General features: G+C 45.0%; 1 protein-coding gene across 1 annotated transcript in view; it reads right to left on the reverse strand.

The window, feature by feature from the left end:
* Positions 1–1088: 1088 nt before the first annotated feature.
* LOC109893814 (brain-enriched guanylate kinase-associated protein) overlaps positions 1089–26652 on the reverse strand; it is a 55527-nt gene continuing 29963 nt past the window's right edge. The window contains exons 4-6 of the mRNA XM_020487013.2: positions 13461–13568; positions 12674–12757; positions 1089–4236 (exon numbers count right to left, since the gene is read on the reverse strand). Coding sequence (XP_020342602.1) covers positions 2665–4236; positions 12674–12757; positions 13461–13568 — 1764 coding nt within the window. The 3' untranslated portion in view covers positions 1089–2664. The remainder of the gene's footprint in view (positions 4237–12673; positions 12758–13460; positions 13569–26652) is intronic.

The raw sequence follows: 26652 nt of genomic DNA on the forward strand, positions 1-26652 counted from the left end.
CTTCTAAAGCCATGACATCATTTTCTGGAATTTTCCAAGCTGTTTATAGGCACAGTCAACTTCTGACCCACTGGAATTGTGATACAGTGAATTATAAGTGAAATAATCTGTCTGTAAACAATTGTTGGAAAAATCACTTGTGTCATGCACAAAGTAGATGTCCTAACTGACTTGCCAAAACTATAGTTTGTTAACAAGAGGTTTGTGGAGGGGTTGAAAAACGAGTTTTAATGACTCCAACCTAAGTTTATGTAAACTTCCGATTTCAACTCTAAATGAAAGAGTAAAAAGAAGAATACAAATATACAGAATAAAAATGTTCCAATACATGCATATATATGCAACAAGGCACTAAAGTAATATTGCAACAACAACAAAAACACAGCGAAGGAATATAGTTCTGGAAAATCTATGGCAAGACTTGAAAATGGTTGTCTAGCAATGATACCCAACACCATAACAGAGCTTGAAGGATTTTGAAAAGAAAAAATGTGCAAATATTGCACAATCCAGGTATGCAATGCTCTTATGAGACTAACCCAAGAAGACTCACAACTGTAATCACTGCCAAAGGTATTTCAATCACGTATTGACTCAGGAAGGGGGGGGGGGGTGAATACTTATCAATCAAGGTATATTAGTGGGTTTTTTCCCTCCCCCATTAATCAACAACAACAAAAAACACTTTTGAGATGAGAGTATTTTGTGTGGATTGTTGACCAAATAAATACAATTAAATCATTTTTAATGCCACTTTAACTGTGATGAAATCCAAGGGGGGTTGTAGACTTTCTATAGGCACTGTATACATGTACATACATACACACACATATATATATATACACACACAAACATTCATATACATATATACACACACACATACATATATACACACATATATATATATATATATATATATATATATACACATATATATATATATATGTATGTGTGTATATATATATACAGTATATCACAAAAGTGGGTACACCCCTCACATTTTTGCAAATATTGGAGTATACCTTTTCATGTGACAACACTGAAGAAATGACACTTTGCTACAATGTAAAGTAGTGAGTGTACAGCTTGTATAACAGTGTAAATTTGCTGTCCCCTCAAAATAACTCAACACACAGCCATTAATGTCTAAACCGCTGGCAACAAAAGTGAGGGGTGTACTCGCTTTTGTGATATCCTGTAGATACACACACACAAATACCACTGTCAGACTTGTAGTAAAGGAGTAGACTAGCTACTGAACAGAATTAAGGCAAAATGTACTTACTAGTTGTTGGGTATTCATAAATTCAAGCAACAGCATTTGAATTCATGCTTTTTTTTCCAATTTGGGCATTAAAACGTTGGGTGCTTTGGGCCAAATTCCTACATGTAATATTCATACAGAGTAACACTAGCCTGGATACATGGAATATTGGACAACCTGCTGTGCAACTTTTTAAATCATTTATCTCTTGTCAATGTCTGCTCTGTGGGGGTACATTCCTGCCAATCATATTGTAAATATATTCCTTTATATTGTTAGTATTATCGTCAGGAAAATAGCCCATACTGCGCCACCAACTTTACAGTTGTTGTATTTACAATGTATTTGATATTGTGTTACCGACAGTATCTGTATTTTAAATCTGTCTTTGATTTATCTAATTCCAATACACGCCAAATTTATTTTTCAGACGTGTTCCTCCTAAGTATCAATATGCTAATTGAGTGAGAGAAATAAACATTTATTTCTGTAGTGCCTCTCTAATGTTCAGGAGATATCCATGACTTTCTGCCTAGAAGAACCAGTCCATTCATATATGCATAATTAACATGCAGTTTGTCGATGAGAAAATGAGGCCTTGGAAGCAGGACATCATATACATAATGGATAGCCTTTAGTTGGTGTTATGCCATGCTAATGAAGTTCTAATAGTCAGTCTGTTGCCCAAATGAATGGGACACGTTATGCTTGGTACTAAAGGATACCAATGTGCCTGGTACTAAATGGCCATTTTTACTGACATACTTCAAATGCTAATAGTGCATGTACAGTAGTTACTGCCTCAATGCTGTCATTGTTAAGGTTAAGGGATAATTTAACTTATGAGCCTTCCACAAAATAGCTCTGAGCTTGCTGAATGGCTGTCTGAGAGACTAAGGGGATGATATACTGTAAGAAACGGTACGGAAATCTAGTGGCTGTTATCTCTGATAACTACACCGTATCATGACATAAACAAACAGCCAAAACAACAACTACAGCTGTATAGCTTCTCATACAGCTTGAAACGTGCCTTCGCCGGATTACAAGAACATCTCACATCCACACCAACTGTGTGTTTGCCACCAGAAACATGGAGACCTACACAATCATCATGCATAAGAGGAGAAGCTGTTGGTTACACTACTTGAAGCCGGCAGGTATAATGCTTCATTACTTGTTGTAAGCACGTATGAGCTTTCATGTCTTATTACAAGGTTTACAGTTTGTTATGTCCTTTTATGAAAAACAATTTCAAAATTGCTATCATCTAGTCATTGAGATAATATTAAGAATTTTTAAGGGGGGTCGTACGTGCTTATGACAAGTCTTACAATGCATTATAACCGCATCATGATGCATTATACCTGTCAGGTCCAAGTAAAGTGTTACCGAGCGGTTCAATTCAGGAGGGTGCCGTACAGCTGGGCCTTGGTCAGACTGTCCTTCCTGCTCAGTCCTGTTCCTGTGCTTCCAAATTTTTGGTATTGTTGAGAACTCTTTTTGGGAAGTGCCGGGCTGGGCCTCATTCTCTCCCTCTGGCAGTGCTGCAGACTGGAGGCTTCCAGGGAGCTTTGGTGGTGTAAGGACTCAGCTGAGCTGTTGGGGCTCACGTCCACGTATTCCTTGTTCATGCTCCCCCCTGCCGCTCCAGCAGCCCCGCTCTCCTTATCCTTAAGGCTCCCTGAGAGGAACTGCAGGCTGCACTCTGAGTCCTGGCTGTCTACCTTGGCTCTGTACAGGGGCGGGGGATTGTCCGGCTTGCCTCGCAGGCCCAGGCTGGGGTGTTTGGGACTGGGACTGGGGCTGGGTGAGAGGCCACCACTGGCGGCAGCAGCCAAGCACTGGTCCAGCACATGGCTGTGGAGGAAGACGTTGTCGTCCCCCTCATGGAAGCTGCTGTAGAGAGGCCCCAGTTTAATCTTGGCCGGGCCCATGGCAAAGTGCTGCTCGGAGAAGCTGTAGGGAGACACACGGCCAGGGCTGCGGTTGAAGGAGTACGAGTTGATGTCCTCTACGCTCAGCTGCCTCCAGCGTCCAGTCAGTTCCTCCTCGGTGGGGACACCCATGCTGACCATGCTGGCCTGACTATCGGAGCGCTCCACATCACGGGGTCCTCCTCCCTGGGCTGAGCCCACACTGTGTGACGATGCGATGAGCGGTGAGTGGTAGGGCTCACTGTAGCCGCAAGATGCTGTGCAAACGTAAGCCGGTGAAGAGCCACCGCCGCCTTTCGCAGGGCTGGGGGAAGGCGGCATTGCCATGTGCTGGAAGCTGTGGGATTTGGGGAAGATGCTGTGGCCAGGAGGGCTGTCCTTCTCATAGGATGAGGTGCTCTTTCGCTCGCCGTAACCTCCATCCCGCCAGTCCATGTAGAGCCCATGGTGAGAGGAGGACATGGTGCTACTGGGGCCACCGCCGCAGCCTTCCCCGCCCTTCTCGTCTTCCGATGCCTGGCTGAAGCTGGAGTAGGAGCTAGAGGCCCTCAAGGAGCCCGCGGCAAACTCTCCATGGAAGGAGTGGGCACCGTGATGGGAGAAGTTACCCGAATGGAAGGCTTCCTCCTCGGGGTTGGAGTCTGTGGAGTTCTGGGACTGGAGGAGAAGACCCATGGGGCGGGCATGGACATCCACGCTCTGTCTGCGCTCCTGCCAGCGCTCGGGGCAGTAGAGGGCTGTGTCGCTGCAGTACAGGTCCGATGTGCGGTAAGCTGTGCGGCGCCGGAGGCTTTCGGTGGCGCCGCCCGCGCTAGTGGGCACAAAGTTATGGTCATGGCCCTCATCCTCCAATGGCTGGGGGCTGGGCGAACGGGTGTTGGGGCAGCTGCTGCCCGGCTCCGGCTTCTCTAGCACCTTGGCGATGACTGCGGTGGGCACAGCGTCGGAGTAGGGCGAGTGGCACAGCGCCATGGTGACGCCCCGGCCTTGCTTCTCCATGTGGGAGCTCACCCGCTCCTGGAAGTCAATGGGCAGCTGGAGAGAGAGATGTAGAAAGGGGCGTTGAGGAGAAATATTAAACGACAGAAAGGAGAAAGACATGGATAGACAAACATGAATAAATGGGAGTTAATTGAAGAGAAGTTGATTCAGAAATTACAGCAATAAATAACAGAAAGGAGGATTTATTACTCTAACAAAGTAATGTTTTAAAGATTTTTCCAGCGAATCTTTATTGACCAACGAAATATTCCTTAATTGACCATGCTGTCTGACAACCACTATCATATCTCCCCATTACATATTCACCGTTATGGAATGCTCGCCACATCCGCACAGCTGTTTTATCAACGCTGTTCCCTAGGCTCCAATCTAGAGTTTTGAGTTTAGAGAAGTAATTTATTCTCGTGTGTTTACTCAGTCCAGCTCGGAGACCCGGTGGGACTTTCACAACCCCTCCACTCCTGGGCTTTATTTAGGAGCTTGTCTTCTTATACCTCAGTTGTTAACATCGCCGAGTTTTAGGTTACATCCACTACATCCGCATGGACACAGGTACATCAATACACACACACACACACACACACACACACACACACACACACACACACACACACACACACACACACACACACACACACACACACACACACACACACACACACACACACACACAGTTACACACACACACAACTCCCTCCTCTGCGAACATTACATACAACTGTTCCCTCTGCTATCAGTACATACGACTGTCCCCTCTGCTAACAGTGCATACGACTGTCCCCTCTGCTAACAGTGCTTACGACTGTCCCCTCTGCTAACAGTGCATACGACTGTCCTGTCTGCTAACAGTGCATACGACTGTCCCCTCTGCTAACAGTGCATACGACTGTCCCCTCTGCTAACAGTGCATACGACTGTCCTGTCTGCTAACAGTTTGTATGACTGTCCCCTCTGCTAACAGTGCATCTGACTGTCCCCTCTGCTAACAGTGCATCTGACTGTCCCCTCTGCTAACAGTACATCTGACTGTCCCCTCTGCTAACATTACATCTGACTGTCCCCTCTGCTAACAGTGCATCTGACTGTCCCCTCTGCTAACATTACATCTGACTGTCCCCTCTGCTAACATTACATCTGACTGTCCCCTCACACACACACACACACACGCGCGCGCGCGTGCAAACACACACACACACACAACTCCCTCCTCTGCGAACATTACATACAACTGTTCCCTCTGCTAACATTACATGCAACTGTTCCCTCTGCTAACAGTGCATACGACTGTCTCCTCTGCTAACAGTACATATGACTGTCCCCTCTGCTAACAGTACATATGACTGTCTCCTCTGCTAACAGTACATATGACTGCCCCCTCTGCTAACAGTGCATACGACTGTCTCCTCTGCTAACAGTACACACGACTGTCCCCTCTGCTAACAGTACATACGACTGTCCCCTCTGCTAACAGTGCGTACGACTGTCCCCTCTGCTAACAGTGCATACGACTGTCCCCTCTGCTAACAGTGCATACGACTGTCCCCTCTGCTAACAGTACCTACGACTGTCCCTTCTGCTAACAGTGCATACGACTGTCCCCTCTGCTAACAGTGCATATGACTGTCCCTTCTGCTAACAGTTTGTACGACTGTCCCCTCTGCTAACAGTGCATCTGACTGTCCCCTCTGCTAACAGTGCATCTGACTGTCCCCTCTGCTAACAGTACATCTGACTGTCCCCTCTGCTAACATTACATCTGACTGTCCCCTCTGCTAACATTACATCTGACTGTCCCCTCTGCTAACATTACATCTGACTGTCCCCTCTGCTAACATTACATCTGACTGTCCCCTCTGCTAACATTACATCTGACTGTCCCCTCTGCTAACATTACATACAACTGTCTCCCCTGCTAACAGTGCATACGACTGCCCCCTCTGCTAACAGTGCATACGACTGTCTCCTCTGCTAACAGTGCATACGACTGCCCCCTCTGCTAACAGTACATACAACTGTCTCCTCTGCTAACATTACATAGAACTCCCCTTGTATTCACTGGACAGCCACAAGAAGAACAAATGTTTAGGCTTGTCTTCATTCTAATTTTCTCTTGAGTTAATTACAGCATTGGGGGTCAGGGAGAAATGGAGATTGTTTCTGTGGGGGGGGGTGTCTCTCTTCTCTTCCCCACTCTCAGTCTCCTCTCCCCCACTCTCGCTGTCTCCTCTTCCCCTGCTCTCTGTCTCCTCTCCCCCGCTCTCTGTGTCTCCTCTCCCCCGCTCTCTGTGTCTCCTCTCCCCCACTCTCTGTGTCTCCTCTCCCCCTGCTCTCTGTCTCCTCTCCCCCGCTCTCTGTGTCTCCTCTCCCCCGCTCTCTGTGTCTCCTCTCCCCCACTCTCTGTGTCTCCTCTCCCCCTGCTCTCTGTCTCCTCTCCACCGCTCTCTCTGTCTCCTCTCCCCCTGCTCTCTGTCTCCTCTCCCCCACTCTCTGTCTCCTCTCCCCCACTCTCTGTGTCTCCTCTCCCCCACTCTCTGTGTCTCCTCCCCCCCCTCTGTCTCCTCTCCCCCTGCTCTCTGTCTTCTCTCCCCCTGCTCTCTGTCTCCTCTCCCCCTGCTCTCTGTCTCCTCTCCCCCGCTCTCTGTGTCTCCTCTCCCCCGCTCTCTGTGTCTCCTCTCAAAAATGTATTGGGGGGGGGCTCAGGGAGAGTGTGGCAGAGTCAGGGTTCAGACCTGAGCCAACTCCCCCTGTTTATCGTGAGGAGCCAAGGAGGAGACCAGAACCAGAGCCGGTGTTGGAGGTGAGTGAAGCAGAGACTGTGAAGGAGTTAATGGGGAAAGTGGAGGAGAGAGTTATGAGGGAGTTGCTAGTTTGGTGCTTTAGGTACGATATTCGTCCGACGGAGCGTGTCGGGGATTTGATGGCACCTGGGTCAGCGCTCCATACTCGTCCTGAGGTGCGTGTTAGTCGGCTGGTGAAGATTGTGCCAGCCTCACGCACTAGGCCTCCTGTGTACCTACCTAGCCTTGCACGTCCTGTGCCAGCCCTGCTCTCAGGCTCTCCAGTACACCTTCACGGTCCGGTCCATCCTGTGCCACCTTCACACACCAGTTCTCCGGTGGCAGCTCCCCGCACCAGGCTTCCTGTGCGTGTCCTCGGCCCAGTACCACCAGTGCCAGCACCACGCACCAGGCCTTCAGTGGGCCTCGCCTGTTCAGCGCGGCCAGAGCCTTTCTCCTCTCCAGCGCTGTCGGAGTCTCCCGCCTGTCTAGCGCTGCCGGAGTCTCCCGCCTGTCTAGCGCTGCCGGAGTCTCCCGCCTGTTTAGCGCTGCCAGAGCCTTCCTCCTCTACAGCGCTGCCGGAGCCTCCCGCCTGTCTAGCGCTGCCGGAGTCTCCCGCCTGTTTAGCGCTGCCAGAGCCTTCCTCCTCTACAGCGCTGCCGGAGCCTCCCGCCTGTTTAGCGCTGCCAGAGCCTTCCTCCTCTCCAGCGCTGCCGGAGTCTCCTGCCTGTTCAGCGCAGCCAGAGCTGCCAGTCTGCATGGAGCAGCCAGAGCTGCCAGTCTGCATGGAGCAGCCAGAGCTGCCAGTCTGCATGGAGCAGCCAGAGCTTCCAGTCTGCATGGAGTAGCCAGTGCTGCCAGTCTGCATGGCTTCCTGTGCGTGTCCTCGGCCCAGTACCACCAGTGCCAGCACCACGCACCAGGCCTTCAGTGGGCCTCGCCTGTTCAGCGCGGCCAGAGCCTTTCTCCTCTCCAGCGCTGTCGGAGTCTCCCGCCTGTCTAGCGCTGCCGGAGTCTCCCGCCTGTCTAGCGCTGCCGGAGTCTCCCGCCTGTTTAGCGCTGCCAGAGCCTTCCTCCTCTACAGCGCTGCCGGAGCCTCCCGCCTGTCTAGCGCTGCCGGAGTCTCCCGCCTGTTTAGCGCTGCCAGAGCCTTCCTCCTCTACAGCGCTGCCGGAGCCTCCCGCCTGTTTAGCGCTGCCAGAGCCTTCCTCCTCTCCAGCGCTGCCGGAGTCTCCTGCCTGTTCAGCGCAGCCAGAGCTGCCAGTCTGCATGGAGCAGCCAGAGCTGCCAGTCTGCATGGAGCAGCCAGAGCTGCCAGTCTGCATGGAGCAGCCAGAGCTTCCAGTCTGCATGGAGTAGCCAGTGCTGCCAGTCTGCATGGAGCAGCCAGAGCTGCCAGTCTGCATGGAGCAGCCAGTCAGCCAGAATCTTTCAGATCCGCCATTCAGCCAGGATCCGCCAGTCAGCCAGGATCTCCCAGATCCGCAAGTCAGCCAGGATCCGCTAGTCAGCCAGGATCCGCCAGTCAGCCATGATCTTCCAGATCCGCCAGTCAGCCAGGATCCGCCAGTCAGCCATGATCTTCCAGATCCGCCATTCAGCCAGGATCCGCCAGTCAGCCAGGATCTGCCGGAACCGCCAGTCAGCCAGGATCTGCCAGAACCACCAGCCAGCCAGGATCTGCCAGAGCCTACTACCTGCCTGAGCTTCCTCTCAGTACTGGGCTTCCTCTCAGTACTGGGCTTCCTCTCGGTACTAGGCTTCCTCTCAGTGCTGGGCTTCCCCTCAGTGCTGGGCTTCCCCTCAGTGCTGGGCTTCCCCTCAGTGCTGAGCTACCCCTCAGTCCCGAGCTACCCCTCAGTCCCGAGCTACCCCTCAGTCCCGAGCTACCCTTCAGTCCCGAGCTTCCCCTCAGTCCCGAGCTTCCCCTCAGTGCCGAGCTTCCCCTCAGTCCCAAGCTTCTACCTCAGTCCCGAGCTGCCCCTCGTTCCAGTGTGGTCCTTGGTGAGGGTTATTAGGCCTAGGTCGGCGGCGAGGGTCGCTAATTTAAGGACGCGTTACAAGGGGACTAAGACTTGGTTGGAGTGGGGTCCACGTCCCACCATGGACAGACGCCCACCCGGACCCTCCCCTATGGGTTTAGGTGTGTGGCCGGGAGTCCGCACCTTGGGGGGGGGGGGGGGGATTCTGTCACGCCCTGGTCTTAGTATTTTGTGTTTCCTTTATTTATTTGGTCAGGCCAGGGTGTGACATGGGTTTATTTTGTGTTGTGTTTATGTATGGGAGGTTTTTCGTAGGTTTTGGGATTGTGGCTTAGTGGGGTTTTCTAGCATAGTCTATGGTTGCCTGAGGCGGTTCTCAATCAGAGGCAGGTGTTTATCGTTGTCTCTGATTGGGAACCATATTTAGGCAGCCATATTCTTTGAGTGTTTCGTGGGTGATTGTTCCTGTCTCTGTGTTAGTTGTCACCAGTTTAGGCTGTTTCGGTTTTCACGTTACGTTTATTGTTTTTGTATTGTTCGTGTTTCGTCTTCATTAAAGATGTATCGAATTAACCACGCTGCATTTTGGTCCGACTCTCTTTCGACGGAAGAAAACCGTAACACACTCCAATACCTTGACTTTGTTGTCCTTAAGCCATTTTGCCACAACTTTGGAAGTATGCTTGGGGTCATTGTCCATTTGGAAGACCCATTTTCGACCAAGCTTTTAATGACTGATGTCTTGAGTCTTGAGATGTTGCTTCAATATATCCACATAATTTTCCACCTCATGATGCCATCTATTTTGTGAAGTACATCAGTCCTCCTGTAGCAAAGCACCCCCACAACATGATGCTGCCACCCCTGTGCTTCACCGTTGGGATGGTGTTCTTCGGCTTGCAAGCCTCTCCCTTTTTCCTCCAAACATAACCGCAGTCTGTTTTTTATGGCAGTTTAGGAGCAGTGGCTTCTTCCTTCCTGAGCGGCCTTTTAGGTTATGTCGATATAGGACTCGTTTTACTGTTGATATAGATACCTTTGAACCTGTTTCCTCCAGCATCTTCACAAGGTCCTTTGCTGTTGTTCTTGGATTGATTTCCACTTTCCGCACCAAAGTACGTTCATCTCTAGGAGACAGAACGCGTCTCCTTCCTGAGCGGTATGACGAGTGTCCCATGGTGGTCCCATGGTGTTTATACTTGCGTACTATCGTTTGTACAGGTGAACGTGGTTTCTTCAGGTGTTTGGAAATTGCTCCCAAGGATGAACCATACTTGTGGAGGTCTACCATTTTTTGCTGAAGTCTTGGCTGATTTCTTTTGATTTTCCTATGATGTCAAGCAAAGAAGCACTGAGTTTGAAGGTAGGCCTTAAAATACATTCACAGGTACACCTCCAATTGACTCAAAGGATGTCAATTAGCCTATCAGAAGCTTCTAAAGCCATGACATAATTTTCTGGAACTTTTCAAGTTGTTTAAAGACACAGTCAACTTAGTGTATGTAAACGTTCTACCCACTGGAATTGTGATACAGTGAATTATTAGTGAAATAATCTGTCTGTAAACAATTGTGGGAAAAATGACTTGTGTCATGCACAAAGTAGATGTCCTAACCGACTTGCCCAAACTATAGTTTGTTAACAAGAAATTTGTGGAGTGGTTGAAAAATGAGTTTTAATGACTCCAACCTAAGTGTATGTAAACTAGTTTTAATGACTCCAACCTAAGTGTATGTAAACTAGTTTTAATGACTCCGACCTAAGTGTATGTAAACTAGTTTTAATGACTCCAACCTAAGTGTATGTAAACTAGTTTTAATGACTCCAACCTAAGTGTATGTAAACTAGTTTTAATGACTCCAACCTAAGTGTATGTAAACTAGTTTTAATGACTCCAACCTAAGTGTATGTAAACTAGTTTTAATGACCTCAACCTAAGTGGATGTAAACTAGTTTTAATGACTCCAACCTAAGTGTATGTAAACTAGTTTTAATGACTCCAACCTAAGTGTATGTAAACTAGTTTTAATGACTCCAACCTAAGTGTATGTAAACTAGTTTTAATGACTCCAACCTAAGTGTATGTAAACTAGTTTTAATGACTCCAACCTAAGTGTATGTAAACTAGTTTTAATGACTCCAACCTAAGTGTATGTAAACTAGTTTTAATGACTCCAACCTAAGTGTATGTAAACTAGTTTTAATGACTCCAACCTAAGTGTATGTAAACTAGTTTTAATGACTCCAACCTAAGTGGATGTAAACTAGTTTTAATGACTCCAACCTAAGTGTATGTAAACTAGTTTTAATGACTCCAACCTAAGTGGATGTAAACTAGTTTTAATGACTCCAACCTAAGTGTATGTAAACTAGTTTTAATGACTCCAACCTGAGTGTATGTAAACTAGTTTTAATGACTCCAACCTAAGTGTATGTAAACTAGTTTTAATGACTCCAACCTGAGTGTATGTAAACTAGTTTTAATGACTCCAACCTGAGTGTATGTAAACTAGTTTTAATGACTCCAACCTAAGTGTATGTAAACTAGTTTTAATGACTCCAACCTGAGTGTATGTAAACTAGTTTTAATGACTCCAACCTAAGTGTATGTAAACTAGTTTTAATGACTCCAACCTAAGTGTATGTAAACTAGTTTTAATGACTCCAACCTAAGTGTATGTAAACTAGTTTTAATGACTCCAACCTAAGTGGATGTAAACTAGTTTTAATGACTCCAACCTAAGTGGATGTAAACTAGTTTTAATGACTCCAACCTAAGTGGATGTAAACTAGTTTTAATGACTCCAACCTAAGTGGATGTAAACTAGTTTTAATGACTCCAACCTAAGTGGATGTAAACTAGTTTTAATGACTCCAACCTAAGTGGATGTAAACTAGTTTTAATGACTCCAACCTAAGTGTATGTAAACTAGTTTTAATGACTCCAACCTAAGTGGATGTAAACTTCCGACTTCAGCTGTATTTTTAGCAGCCTGCCTACCCCATTGAGAATTGAGTGGGGAAGCAGGTGAGACTGCAGGGTTAACTAGCGCCTCCAACATGCCATGTTCAGCAGCTTTCCTGAGGGGCTCATCTGCACACCGATCAATTTATCTGGCTGGTAATTAGCAGAGTTAAGTCCCAATGAGAATCATGCAGCATCCCTTTGATCGCGCTCAGCCATATCCACCGCTGCAGTTTTTAACGGATTCGTCAATGCTCCGGGAATTGGTCATTGACATTCATTACTACTCTCACTTTCAGTTGACTCAGAGGGAAGTGCTTTCAAAAAACAATCACTGTTATTTCAGTATGAAAATACGTGTGTTATTATTGACAGCTGAATGTGTCAATCGATAAAAACCGCTGTGGTCCCTGTTATCTTACTGTATTTCAGTAACTCCTTCAATTTCATTCCGTAGCAGCTTTGCTACTTGGCCCATATATGCTTGACATTACGTTGAAGAAATCATCCCATGTCTGTGAAGCATTTCTAAGAGAATTGATGAGGATTTTCACTCATGCTTCACTTCTTACTTCCCCTTTGTGTGGACTAGATGTTGTTGGAGACAGTTTGTCCTCTGTTGTGCTCAGTTGTATGGTCAAATCAACAGGGGGAGAATTAAGTGGCCATCAAGAGCCTGACAGAACAGCATTTGAGACGGGGCTGTTTGTTAGCAGTGAGTGAGTGTACAGCAGATCAGAACTCACCTCAGATAGCTTGTGGGCTCTGTGGTGTGACTTGGAGCACTGTAGGAGCTGTGCTGCCAGGTTACAGTCCTTTCTGTACAGGTCCTGGCATGGGAAAGATAGACACTGTTGTTGAGTCATAGGTTGGGGTGCCATGCAAACTTAAGAACAGTATTAATTGTAATGGGAGTAACTGACCTAAATCTATTTAAAATGGGTTACTACAATAATTGCTTTGCAGTTATATTAAATGTACAAATAAATGTAAATTCCATGTAATTTCATGGTATTTGCACATCAGAGTAGAATGGGACCAAACAGTAATTTCAGCGTGTGGCATTCGCGTACACACCAATGCTCGACAAACAAAAAATAGTGTCCTCAAAAATGATATTACAAATTGACTACTAGTCTTTATCTGTTCTTCTCCCTCGAGTCTCTTGTGACAACCCAAAAGTTGACTTCCATTTAAAGGCAAGCCTCCACTTAGGGAGAACACAATCAAAGGAACGAACACACTATCAATTACCGAACAAATTCATCCGCCCAGAGAGAAATTGTGCTAGTTTTTCTGATCAGGCCCCTATTGATTTGAGGGTCACTACAGTACATCTTACTCTAGCAATTTAAAGAATGAAGAAGTTGTGATGATGAAAATGTACTGAGATTTTTATGTTAATGTTAGAGTTGGCATGGTAGGCAAGGCCATCACCAGGCTTTGGTCTAATTGGGTGTGTAGTTTTTTCAGTGAATCCCTTCAAAAACTCATGAAGTAAGGATTTTGCGCAATGGCTGGCTATATACTCACATTGTCCTCTCTGAGCTTTTCAATGGTGATCTTGGCCTCCATGAGGTGATTGTTGAGGACGATAATCTCTCGACTCAGCGCTCTTTTCTCATCCTCATGGTGCTGGGACTAAATCACAGAGGAAAGGTGGAAAGAGGAGAGAAAGAGGAAATTAGGAATTGAGAGACCAAGAAGAGGGAGAAGGGGAAGTGAAAGGAGTGGAAGAGAAAGTCAAAGGAAAGCAGGAGAAAACGAATGAGAGAAGAGGTGGAGAGCAGTCAGTCAGGGGTTCACGCTCTTTCTCTGCCAGTAGCAGGTCGTAATTAAAGGAAGATTACATTGGCCAGTGCCCATATCAAATCAATTACGCTGCCAGGGTGAGAGAAAGTAGCAATCTTGGAGTCCTGAGAAATTAAAGCTTCTTGTATTGCGTTTGCAGTGACTGTCATTTTTACTCCGAAACCTGACACCTTAGTATTTCCTGTGATTTAGCCTCAAACAATAAACGGTTACTAGATGCTTTCTCCCCTCACCCAATCATTTTCAACATCCTGTTGTGTGGCAGGATTTGACAAAAGATGCATCATCAATTCCCCGACGCACAATAGTCATAATTGTTTTGAAATTCAGGGGTGGGAGATAAATTAAATACAAGTCAATTAATGTCAGTTTGAGCAATAGGTCGGTATTGATATCCAAATCCATTCTATAAGCCTCTTATTAATCAGCTCTGGGATGTTGCTTTGGCAGTCTCATTCATTCCTATGACGTTCTACATTGCAATCATATTTCACTCTGGATGGTCTTTGGCAGTCTCATTCATTCCTATGACGTTCCACATTGTAATCATATTTCACTCTGGATGGTCTTTGGCAGTCTCATTCATTCCTATGATGTTCCACATTGCAATCATATTTCACTCTGGTTGGTCTTTGGCAGTCTCATTCATTCCTATGACGTTCCACATTGTAATCATATTTCACTCTGGATAGTCTTTGGCAGTCTCATTCACTCCTATGACGTTCCACATTGTAATCACATTTCACTCTGGATGGTCTTTGGCAGTCTCATTCATTCCTATGACGTTTCACATTGTAATCATATTTTACTCTGGTTAGTCTTTGGCAGTCTCATTCAGTCCAATTCTCAAATAGGAACTTAACACTAGAACGACCAAAGCAGTCATTTTGACTTGTCATAATTTTTATTTTTTTATTACTCTGCCATTTCCTTGACTTTTCCTAAATAAGTCTGTATAACACAGAATCTTAATTTCACAAACAGAACTGGAGTTATAACCAGTTTCAGGAATGCATGTCATTTTTCTAATGGTTTTCCTCCGTTGCCCCTCCTTCTCCCGACAGTGGGGCTTGCTCCGCTCATTCTTCCAACAGTTGAAAGTGCAGTGTACAGCTAATCATTTCCCCGATAATTGCCTCGAAAGTGAACATAAACTATATATAAAAACTAATTTCACACATACAGTGCCTTCGAAAAGTATTCAGACCCCTTGACTTTTTCCACATTTTGTTACATTACAGCTTTATTCAGAAATGGATTAAATCGTTTTTTTAATGACAAAGCAAAAACAGGTTTTTATCATTTTTGGCTAATTTATAAAAAATAAAAAATAAACTGAAAAAATAAATTTACATAAGTATTCAGATCCTTTACTCAGTACTTTTCTTGAAGCACCTTTGGCAGTGATTACAGCATCGAGTCTTCTTGGGAATGAGGCTACAAGCTTGGCACACCTGTATTTGGAGAGTTTATCTCATTCTACTCTGCAGATCCTCTCAAGCTTTGTCAGGTTGGATGGGGAGAGTCGCTGCACAGCTATTTTCGGGGGTTAATTGGGGTTAAGTCCGGGCTCTGGCTGGGCCACTCAAGGACATTCAGAGACTTGTCCCGAAGCCACTCCTGCGTTGTCTTGGTTGTATGCTTTGGGTCGCTGTCCTGTGGGAAGGTGAACCTTCACCCCGGTCTGAGGTCCGGAGCACTCTGGAGCAGGTTCCCATCAGTGATCTCTCTATACTTTGCTCTGTTCATCTTTCCCTCAATCCTGATTAGTTTTCCAAATCAAATCAAATGTATTTATATAGCCCTTTGTACATCAGCTGATATCTCAAAGTGCTGTACAGAAACCCTAAAACCCCAAACAGCAAGCAATGCAGGTGTAGAAGCATGGTGGCTAGGAAAAACTCCCTAGAAAGGCCAAAACCTAGGAAGAAACCTAGAGAGGAACCAGGCTATGTGGGGTGGCCAGTCCTCTTCTGGCTGTGCCGGGTGGAGATTATAACAGAACATGGCCAAGATGTTCAAATGTTCATAAATGACCAGCATGGTCGAATAATAATAAGGCAGAACAGTTGAAACTGGAGCAACAGCACGGTCAGGTGAACTGGGGACAGGAAGGAGTCATCATGTCAGGTAGTCCTGGGGCATGGTCCTAGGGCTCAGGTCCTCCGAGAGAGAGAAAGAAAGAGAGAATTAGAGAGAGCATATGTGGGGTGGCCAGTCCTCTTCTGGCTGTGCCAGGTGGAGATTATAACAGAACATGGCCAAGATGTTCAAATGTTCATAAATGACCAGTCCTTGTCATGTGGGGTGGCCAGTCCAGAAAAGTGCTTCAGTCCTTGTTGCTGAAAAACATCCCCACAGCATGATGCTTCCACTACCATGCTTCACCGTAGGAATGGTGACAAGTTTCTTCCAGATGTGTCTCGGAGCTCCATCGGATTCTTGGTCACCTCCCTATTGCTTAGTTTGGCCGGGCGGCTAGCTCTAGGAAGATTCTTGATGGTTCCAAACCACTTCCAATTAAGAATTTGGTACCCTTCCCCTGATCTGTGCCTCAACACAATCCCGTCTCGGAGCTCTACAGACAAATCCTTCTACCTCATGGCTTGGTTTTTACTCTGACATGCACTGTGAACTGTGGGACCTTAGATAGACAGGTGTGTGCCTTTCCAAATCATGTCCAATCAATTGAATTTACCACAGGTGGACTTAATCAAGTAGAAACATCTCAAGGATGATCAATGGCAACAGGATGCACCTGAGCTCAATTTCGAGTCTCAATGCAAAGGGTCCAAATACTTATGTAAATAAGGTATTTCTTTACTTTTAATACATTTGCAAACATTTCTACAAAATTGTTTATCACTTTGTCATTATGGGTAGATTGTGTAGATTAATTAGGATTTTTTTTTAAGCCATTAGAATAAGCCTGTAATGTATCAAAATGTGTAAAAAGTCAAGGCACTGTAAAGCAACAGATTAAATAAATGAATGGGGAGAATGGGTGAGTTGATGAGTGATGAAGCCTTATTATGTAATCATCAATTGTGAATATAGAACAGGGTGGGCTGTGTGTAAATAATGACGGAAAAATAATAATTTTTCATTTCAGGCTGTTAGGCAACAAATGACATTTTGACTTTCTATACCCACTGTATATTCATCATAATGCCGTTATTGATTTCGTGCTGAGTTTCACTATTTATCAAGACCACTTGGCTCTTATAATGTTGTTTAGGCTACTGATGTTTTCATAATTTGAACCCGTGTCTTGACCGTGCGTCTTGGTGGTTGGGGTATTTATTTTGATTTTTTGTTGTTTTAAAAAGGAGCAGTTGCCGTGTTCCAAACATATGCATTCAGTTTCATAATTCTAATAAAGACACTCCATAAATAAAATTGATTGAACCCTTGAATAGTTTTTTTTGTTTTTTTGTTTTTACATGCAGCCTACAGTAACATAAACGAATGAAAATGCTATTGTGTTATGTACAATAAAATACAAATCGTATTCTGTTACCCAAGGCCTTCATAAACACAACCAAATAAAATATGTTTTTGCGTATCTGAAATGTATTAATAATACTGTTAGAATGTTGCAGTCAGAATGACTGCTCATTAGCTTGTAGGTGTCCCCCGAAGCCCATCACAAACTACTGCATTTTTTTTAGAAAATCGGGATGAAATTGGCAATTGTAGGCCCTTTTTAGACCTATACATGTCTCCACAGACAACATCTTGGTGTCATTAGCCTCCTTATCGTGTTCTCTAACATATGGAGTATGTCTGGAGTCTAAAATGCACATTTTCACATTAACCTCTAAGAGTTTAAAACTTCTTCAGGATCTGTGTCCCGTCCAGGGCACGGTTGAGCTAACGTAGGCTAATGTAATTAGCATGAGGTTGTAAGTAACAAGATATTGGCAGAAAGCTTCAATTCTTGTTAATCTAACTGCACTGTCCAATTTACAGTAGCTATTACAGTGAAAGAATACTAAGCTATTGTTTGAGGAGAGTGCACAATTCTGATCATGAAAAGTTATTAATAAACAAATGAGGTACATTCGGGCAGTCCTGATACAACATTTTGAACAGAAATGCATTGCTTTTTTCTTTGTATTATCTTTAATCCAGATAATGTCAATTTCCATATAAAATGCGTCATATCATTTAAAAGTACCAGAGAGCCCACTCTGACGTATTTGAAGAGTATATTGTTACGAACAATGTCTAAAATATTAGACATTGTTGATGAGACAAAAAAATAATAACCATATTGAATAAATTAATAACAAATCACAGCCCTTCTTTAGGATTGCGAGTTCCCTTTGAATCCACTTTCCCATTCACTGTGTTTTTACAAACAGTACGTCTTAAAACTACCACTTCACAGCACAATATTGGTTTTGACTGACAGCTGTTCTGAACTTGAACACCGCCTCCCTCCCTCCTGCTAACGGGCAACTTTTGCACATTATTTGTTGTCTGAGTGAGGAAAATGCTGTAAATAAAGATTATTATTTTGAAAGATGAAACATTAAGGATTACAATAAATACTGCTTTGATGTCATACAAGTGTAACGAATGTGAAATGGCTAGCTAGTTAGCGGCGGTGCGCGCTAAATAGTGATTCAATCGGTGACGTCACTTGCTCTGAGACCTTGAAGTAGTGGTTCCCCTTGCTCTGCAAGGGCCGTGGCTTTTGTGGAGCGATGGGTAACGATGCTTCGTGGGTGACTGTTGTTGATGTGTGCAGAGGGTCCCTGGTTAGCGCCCGGGTATGGGCGAGGGGACGGTTTAAAGTTATACTGTTACACAAGCAAGCCAAACATCCATCAGTCCAAATGTGCACTTCACATGTCAATATCATAAAACTCATGTCATATACAGTACAATGTCAACGTTTATGATCACTGTGTTAGTTGTACAGTTACAATATGACACAGCGTCATACCCTGGGTTGTCCTGAACAGAATGAGTCTGTTAGTTGTACAGTTACAATATGACACAGCGTCATACCCTGGGTTGTCCTGAACAGAATGAGTCTGTTACAATATGACACAGCGTCATACCCTGGGTTGTCCTGAACAGAATGAGTCTGTTAGTTGTACAGTTACAATATGACACAGCGTCATACCCTGGGTTGTCCTGAACAGAATGAGTCTGTTAGTTGTACAGTTACAATATGACACAGCGTCATACCCTGGGTTGTCCTGAACAGAATGAGTCTGTTAGTTGTACAGTTACAATATGACACAGCGTCATACCCTGGGTTGTCCTGAACAGAATGAGTCTGTTAGTTGTACAGTTACAATATGACACAGCGTCATACCCTGGGTTGTCCTGAACAGAATGAGTCTGTTAGTTGTACAGTTACAATATGACACAGCGTCATACCCTGGGTTGTCCTGAACAGAATGAGTCTATGTTTGTTGTATTGTGAGAAATTTGGTGGGAACACACATCTGAATGCACAAGTGGTGACTATTCTATGTGCACTAAAATGACGATCTGCTTCTCTGAATTGCCTAACACTTTGAGATCCTATCTTGTAACTTCCATGTTGGCAATAGAACATGCTTTCAAATGATGTCCACCCGCTGATTGCAATTTATAATGGACCATTTTTGGAATGTGTAAACATTGTGTGAGAGTGGGGATGCAGGGCTGTTTTCAAAAGAAAACAACTTCAAGTGTGCTTGCTTTATCTAGTTCCTCAATGGCACAGCTAACAAAAAAATAGCACCTTACAGTTGAAGACTCTTCTTTGAGTCATAAAATTGCATTGAAATTACACAGAAACTGTGCACACTTTGGACAGTTGTGTGGCCACTTGAAGACTCCTGTTAGAAACTCAAACCCTTGTCATTTTATTGTCTTATGTTTCATCTACCCCAAATTTCCCAAGAATATTCTTAGCATGTTACTGAATGTATCCAGAGTATTTTCAGATTTAGTAATAAACAAATGTGTCGAAAAGCACAGTAAAAATTTTATTTCTTTGCTGTAATCTCCAAACCTTTGTCTTTTGATTGCTACCATGGGTATGCATATGCTTTCCATAGTTCTTCTGGAAGAAACATATCAATGTAGCCCTATCCATATAGACCAATTCCCATGAGTGTAAAGGGTTAATGTTTAATAAATGAATGTGGGAAATTGTATTTAATAATCAAGACATAGTCCATATTTTAGAGCACACTATAAGGAGTCTGGACACCAAGATGTTGTCTGTTTTCATGTACAGTTCAAAGATCATATGGTCTTACTGTATGTACTGTATCTAAAACAGTATCTAAAAAGGTATCTAAAAAGGGCCTAAAATGTCCACTTTCATCATGATTTTCTCAAAATTGATTTGTCATACAAATCTTAAAAGCTTTTCAAACATCCTTCCTCCCAATTATTTTTTTGGGTGAAAGTTGCCAAAACAACCTGATACCCCAAAATACGTTCCACTGCCTTGGAATCCACCATATATGACAAATCCAGAATACTACTGGGTTTATAGATGAATATCGAAAGATTGTATTCTGACATGCAGATGTAATCTATCTCCCTCACTTGTGATATTCTTGTCAATTTGTAGCTAAACTGTGTTTTTCAGTGGGTTTATTTATATATTACACTCCCAAGGGAACAATGAAAACTTTTATCTCTTGACATCAGATTGACAAATGGCTCATGCACCGTCATTTTAATCAAATCTGAGTCAGCCATTCCTTGCGTAAACCGTGAGATGAGGAAACATGATGAGAATAGATAACACCAACCTCACTCGTAAATTGCTATTGTATCTACATCCAGATTGGCTCTGTATAGACTAAGGTAACAACCAAACAATTTGTAATGACCAAGGTTACATTTTGTCCTCTCTGCTGAATAGAACGCTCCGTGGGTGACAATGAAGCGAGAATTACTCCTAGATTGAGTCGTGTCCTGCTCCATTTCCTACTGTACAATATAACGATGCCGAAGGTCACATTGACACGAATTGTGACTGACTGTTATTAGGGTCAGAGCACAGGGCAATTAGACATTTCCCCTCACCTTCCCATCCAACCACTGCCGCAGGATTGGGCGAAGTGGTTTCCATGACAACCTTTCAAATCAAAATGGTACCCTGTTTTGCACAAACCCAAAAGATATTGATTCCTTTCGCCGTATGATGTAAAATTCTAATGGAATAGTAAGATAAACAAGGTCTGACTCCCGGGTTCTGTTTTCCTGTAATGATTTTGAGAGGAGAGGGTCGAAATAAGTACAAATGTGTGTTGGGTGAGAAAGAACCTGGTTTGTGAATGACTGCGGTATTGTGATTTCCCCATGCTGTTTAGGCTGTCTGTCTGTCTCCGCTGAACTGCTATCTTCTCCAGGCCAACAAACACTGAAGTTGGGGGAGGGGAGAAAACTTTTTTTGTTTATTTAACTAGGCAAGCCAGTTCAGAACAAATTCTCATTTACAATGATGGCCTAGGAACAGTGGGTTAACTGCCTTGTTCAGGGGCAGAACAACCTATTTTTTACCTTGTCAGTTGAGGGTTTAATCTAGAAACCTTTTGATTACTGGCCCAATGCTCTAACCACTAGGCTACCTGCCGCCTCTACGCTCTAACCACTAGGCTACCTGCCGCCTCTACGCTCTAACCACTAGGCTACCTGCCGTCTCTACGCTCTAACCACTTGGCTACATGCCACCCCAAGTTGGGAAAGGGGAGAGAAACACACAAGGTTATATAGGCTTCTGTGGAAAAAATACAATTTCTAACCTTAAGAAAAAGGATTTCCAACCGTCTCATAAATAACCACCTGCCCTAAAGTTTTAAATGCTCAATCGGTAAAATATTTTGTGAAATATCTACAAGTCCCTAAAGGAGAGGGCTGGCCATATCTGACATAAAAGCCATTTAATTTAAAGTTTGATGTGCTTCAACTGAACATTAGGTTTTCTTTTCCCCTTTTGGCACAATTTCAATTCTTAGGTTGAGAGACAGTATTTTTTTGAAGAAGTTCATATCTTTATCTAGGTCCAGTTTGATAGCTGTTTGAGATATTTCCATCAATCGACGACAAGCCCAGTTAATGGATGAGGGGTAACGCATTCTGGTAGGTCAAATGTGAAGACGGGAAGATGAGCAAGAGGCTCGGGGGAAAAAAACAACTGGATGATTTAAGAAGATCAAGTCAAACATTTCAGCATATCATCAAATCCTCTCTGATATTTTTGGCACCTCGAGTAGCAACATCAATACAATGGAAACTCAACTAGCATGTGACTTTTTTCGCTGAACAAAGCAGAATGATGCTTTGTTTTCATTGAAAAGCTTTGACTAATGAGAACACAGTGAATGGCACCTTGAGAAATCTGTGACTCAGAAAACATGCACTTCTGGCATACTAGTGAGCATGGCAGAAATGCAACACACACTGATGAGAACTGTTATTATGGATGAAGTGTCTCTGAACCACCCACTGCAGTGTGAGTAGGGCCGGGAGCTGCCTGCTTAGTCGAGGTCTAGGAAAGCACACACACACACCCTTAATCAGAACAGCCTCAATTCCATCGGGGCATGGACTTTACAAGGTGTCGAAAGCATTCCACAGGGATGCTGGCCTATATTGACTCCAATGAAGTCACTTGTAAAATCCACTTCAATCAGTGTAGATGAAGGAGAAGAGACAGGTTAAAGAATGATTTTTTTTTTGTGAGTGCCAGCCAACCAGCCAACTTGAGACAACTGTTGGAACACTGCTGTGTCAAGTTGGCTGGATATCTTTTCGGGAAACTGCTGAGCATGAAAAACCCAACAGCGTTGGAGTTCTTGACACAAACCGTTGCGCCTGGCACCTACTCTTTTTTCTTGCCCTTTCAGCCTCAAACCTGACTAGTCTCCCAGTCCCTGCAGCTGAAAAACATCCCCACAGCATGATGCTGCCACCACCATGCTTCACTGTAGAGATGGTGACAGGTTTCCACCAGAGGTGACGCTTGGCATTCAGGCCAAAGAGTTCAATCTTGGTTTCATCAGACCAGAGAATCTTGTTTGGTCTGAGAGTCCTTTATGTGCCTTTTTGGCAAACTCCAAGCAGGCTGTCATGTGCCTTTTACTGAGGAGTGGCTTCCGTCTGGGCACTCAGTGATTCAGAGATGGTTGTCCTTCTGGAATGTTCTCAAAACTCCACAGAGGAACTCTGGAGCTCTGTCAGAGTGACCATCGGGATCTTGGTCACCTCCCTGACCAAGGCCCTTCTCCCCTGATTTCTCAGTTCGGCTGGCGGCCAGCTCTAAGAAGAGTCTTGGTGGTTCCAAACTTCTTCCATTTAAGAATGATTGAGGCCACTCTGTTCTTGGGGACCTTCTATCTTGTATCCAAGATGGCGTAGCAGTAAGTCGTCCTGTCGTGTCGTGTCCCTGTATATTTTGTTTATATTTTGTTTATTTTTCGTTTTTTACATATTTTTCGTCTTTTACATAGCTATCCCTTTAAAAACATTTTGCTAAACCTAAGCTTCCAAATACGCTGGATCTTCACAACTAGCTATCTAGCTAAATCGCAACCCCGGATGATTACCCCTGGCTAGCGTTTCCACCCACTTAGCTTGAAGCTAGCCCGGCCTGCGCTACCACCGTAGCATACTCCTGAGCTACAATACCCGGGCCCACGACCGGTCTATCGATGTCACCGCATGAAGAGGAATAAACAGACTCACCCCATCGCGACGTCCCCCAAAGGCTAACTCTCTAGCCCTCGCTATCTCCCTGCTTGCTATTTCGGCCTGCTAACTGCTAGCTTGTCCAGCTCCGGTCCGCTAACTGCTACCTTGTCTAGCCCGGGCCTACAAACTGTTAGCTTGTTAGCACAGGCCTACAAACTGTTAGCTTGTTAGCACAGGCCTGCTAACCGCCTGAATCGCCGCGTCCCAAACGCCCACCGGACCCATATTTACTTTCTATCTCTTTTGACTTTTAATTTGTTTATACCTTCCGGAAACCTGCCTCACCCAATGTGATACGGAATCGCTATTATTTTTTATTTATTTTTAGAACACACTCAAGAACCTCCAGAAGCTAACCAGCTAACTAGCTACAAGCTATTTAGTCATTGTTCGTTTTTTTTAACCTGGATAACACTCGCCAGTCCAGCTTCCCTTCCCCATCCACCGCTGCCCCCTGGACACTGATCTCTTGGCTACATAGCTGATGCACGCTGGACTGTCCATAAATCACGGTACTCCATTCTGCTTGTTTGTTTTATCTGTTGGCCCCGCTGCCTAGTCTACGCCATTTTACCTGCTGTTGTTGTGCTAGCTGATTAGCTGTTGTCTCACCTACTGTTTTAGCTAGCTTTCCCAATTCAACACCTGTGATTACTGTATGCCTCGCTGTATGTCTCTCTCAAATGTCAATATGCCTTGTATACTGTTGTTCAGGTTAGTTATCATTGTTTTAGTTGACAATGGAGCCCCTAGTTCCACTCTTCATACCCCTGATAACTCCTTTGTCCCACCTCCCACACATGCGGTGACCTCACCCATTACTACCAGCATGTCCAGAGATACAACCTCTCTCATCATCACCCAGTGCCTGGGCTTACCTCCGCTGTACCCGCACCCCACCATACCCCTGTCTGCGCATTATGCCCTGAATATATTCTACCATGCCCAGAAACCTGCTCCTCTTATTCTCTGTCCCCAACGCTCTAGGCGACCAGTTTTGATAGCCTTTAGCCGCACCCTCATACTACTCCTTCTCTGTTCCGCGGGTGATGTGGAGGTAAACCCAGGCCCTGCATGTCCCCAGGCACCCTCATTTGTTGACTTCTGTGTTCGAAAAAGCCTTGGTTTCATGCATGTCAACATCAGAAGCCTCCTCCCTAAGTTTGTCTTACTCACTGCTTTAGCACACTCTGCTAACCCTGATGTCCTTGCTGTGTCTGAATCCTGGCTCAGGAAGGCCACCAAAAATTCAGAGATTTCCATACCCAACTATAACATCTTCCGTCAAGATAGAACTGCCAAAGGGGGAGGAGTTGCAGTTTACTGCAGAGATAGCCTGCAAAGTAATGTCATACTTTCCAGGTCCATACCCAAACAGTTCGAACTACTAATTTTGAAAATTACTCTCTCCAGAAATAAGTCTCTCACGGTTGCCACCTGCTACCGACCCCCCTCAGCTCCCAGCTGTGCCCTGGACACCATTTGTGAATTGATCGCCCCCCATCTAGCTTCAGAGTTTGTTCTGTTAGGTGACCTAAACTGGGATATGCTTAACACCCCGCCAGTCCTACAATCTAAGCTAGATGCCCTCAATCTCACACAAATCATCAAGGAACCCACCAGGTACAACCCTAACTCTGTAAACAAGGGCACCCTCATAGACGTCATCCTGACCAACTGGCCCTCCAAATACACCTCCGCTGTCTTCAACCAGGATCTCAGCGATCACTGCCTCATTGCCTGTATCCGCTACGGAGCCGCAGTCAAACGACCACCCCTCATCACTGTCAAACGCTCCCTAAAACACTTCTGTGAGCAGGCCTTTCTAATCGACCTGGCCCGGGTATCCTGGAAGGACATTGACCTCATCCCGTCAGTTGAGGATGCCTGGTCATTCTTTAAAAGTAACTTCCTCACCATTTTAGATAAGCATGCTCCGTTCAAAAAATGCAGAACTAAGAACAGATACAGCCCTTGGTTCACCCCAGACCTGACTGCCCTCGACCAGCACAAAAACATCCTGTGGCGGACTGCAATAGCATCGAATAGTCCCCGTGATATGCAACTGTTCAGGGAAGTCCGGAACCAATACACGCAGTCAGTCAGGAAAGCTAAGGCCAGCTTCTTCAGGCAGAAGTTTGCATCCTGTAGCTCCAACTCCAAAAAGTTCTGGGACACTGTGAAGTCCATGGAGAACAAGAGCACCTCCTCCCAGCTGCCCACTGCACTGAGGCTAGGTAACACGGTCACCACTGATAAATCCATGATTATCGACAACTTCAATAAGCATTTCTCAACGGCTGGCCATGCCTTCCGCCTGGCTACTTCAACCTCGGCCAACAGCTCCGCCCCCCCCGCAGCTCCTCGCCCAAGCCTCTCCAGGTTCTCCTTTACCCAAATCCAGATAGCAGATGTTCTGAAAGAGCTGCAAAACCTGGACCCGTACAAATCAGCTGGGCTGACAATCTGGACCCTCCAGACTCATTCCAGACTCATATCAAACATCTCCAATCGAAAATCAAATCAAGAGTCGGCTTTCTATTCCGCAACAAAGCCTCCTTCACTCAAGCCGCCAAGCTTACCCTAGTAAAACTGACTATCCTACCGATCCTCGACTTCGGCGATGTCATCTACAAAATGGCTTCCAACACTCTACTCAGCAAACTGGATGCAGTCTATCACAGTGCCATCCGTTTTGTCACTAAAGCACCTTATACCACCCACCACTGCGACTTGTATGCTCTAGTCGGCTGGCCCTCGCTACATATTCGTCGCCAGACCCACTGGCTCCAGGTCATCTACAAGTCTATGCTAGGTAAAGCTCCGCCTTATCTCAGCTCACTGGTCACGATGGCAACACCCATCCGTAGCACGCGCTCCAGCAGGTGTATCTCACTGATCATCCCTAAAGCCAACACCTCATTTGGCCGCCTTTCGTTCCAATACTCTGCTGCCTGTGACTGGAACGAATTGCAAAAATCGCTGAAGTTGGAGACTTTTATCTCCCTCACCAACTTCAAACATCAGCTATCTGAGCAGCTAACCGATCGCTGCAGCTGTACATAGTCTATTGGTAAATAGCCCACCCTTTTCACCTACCTCATCCCCATACTGTTTTTATTTATTTACTTTTCTGCTCTTCTGCACACCAATATCTCTACCTGTACATGACCATCTGATCTTTTATCACTCCAGT

This window comes from Oncorhynchus kisutch, linkage group LG7, assembly GCF_002021735.2.
Source record: "Oncorhynchus kisutch isolate 150728-3 linkage group LG7, Okis_V2, whole genome shotgun sequence".
NCBI classification, from domain to species: domain Eukaryota; kingdom Metazoa; phylum Chordata; class Actinopteri; order Salmoniformes; family Salmonidae; genus Oncorhynchus; species Oncorhynchus kisutch.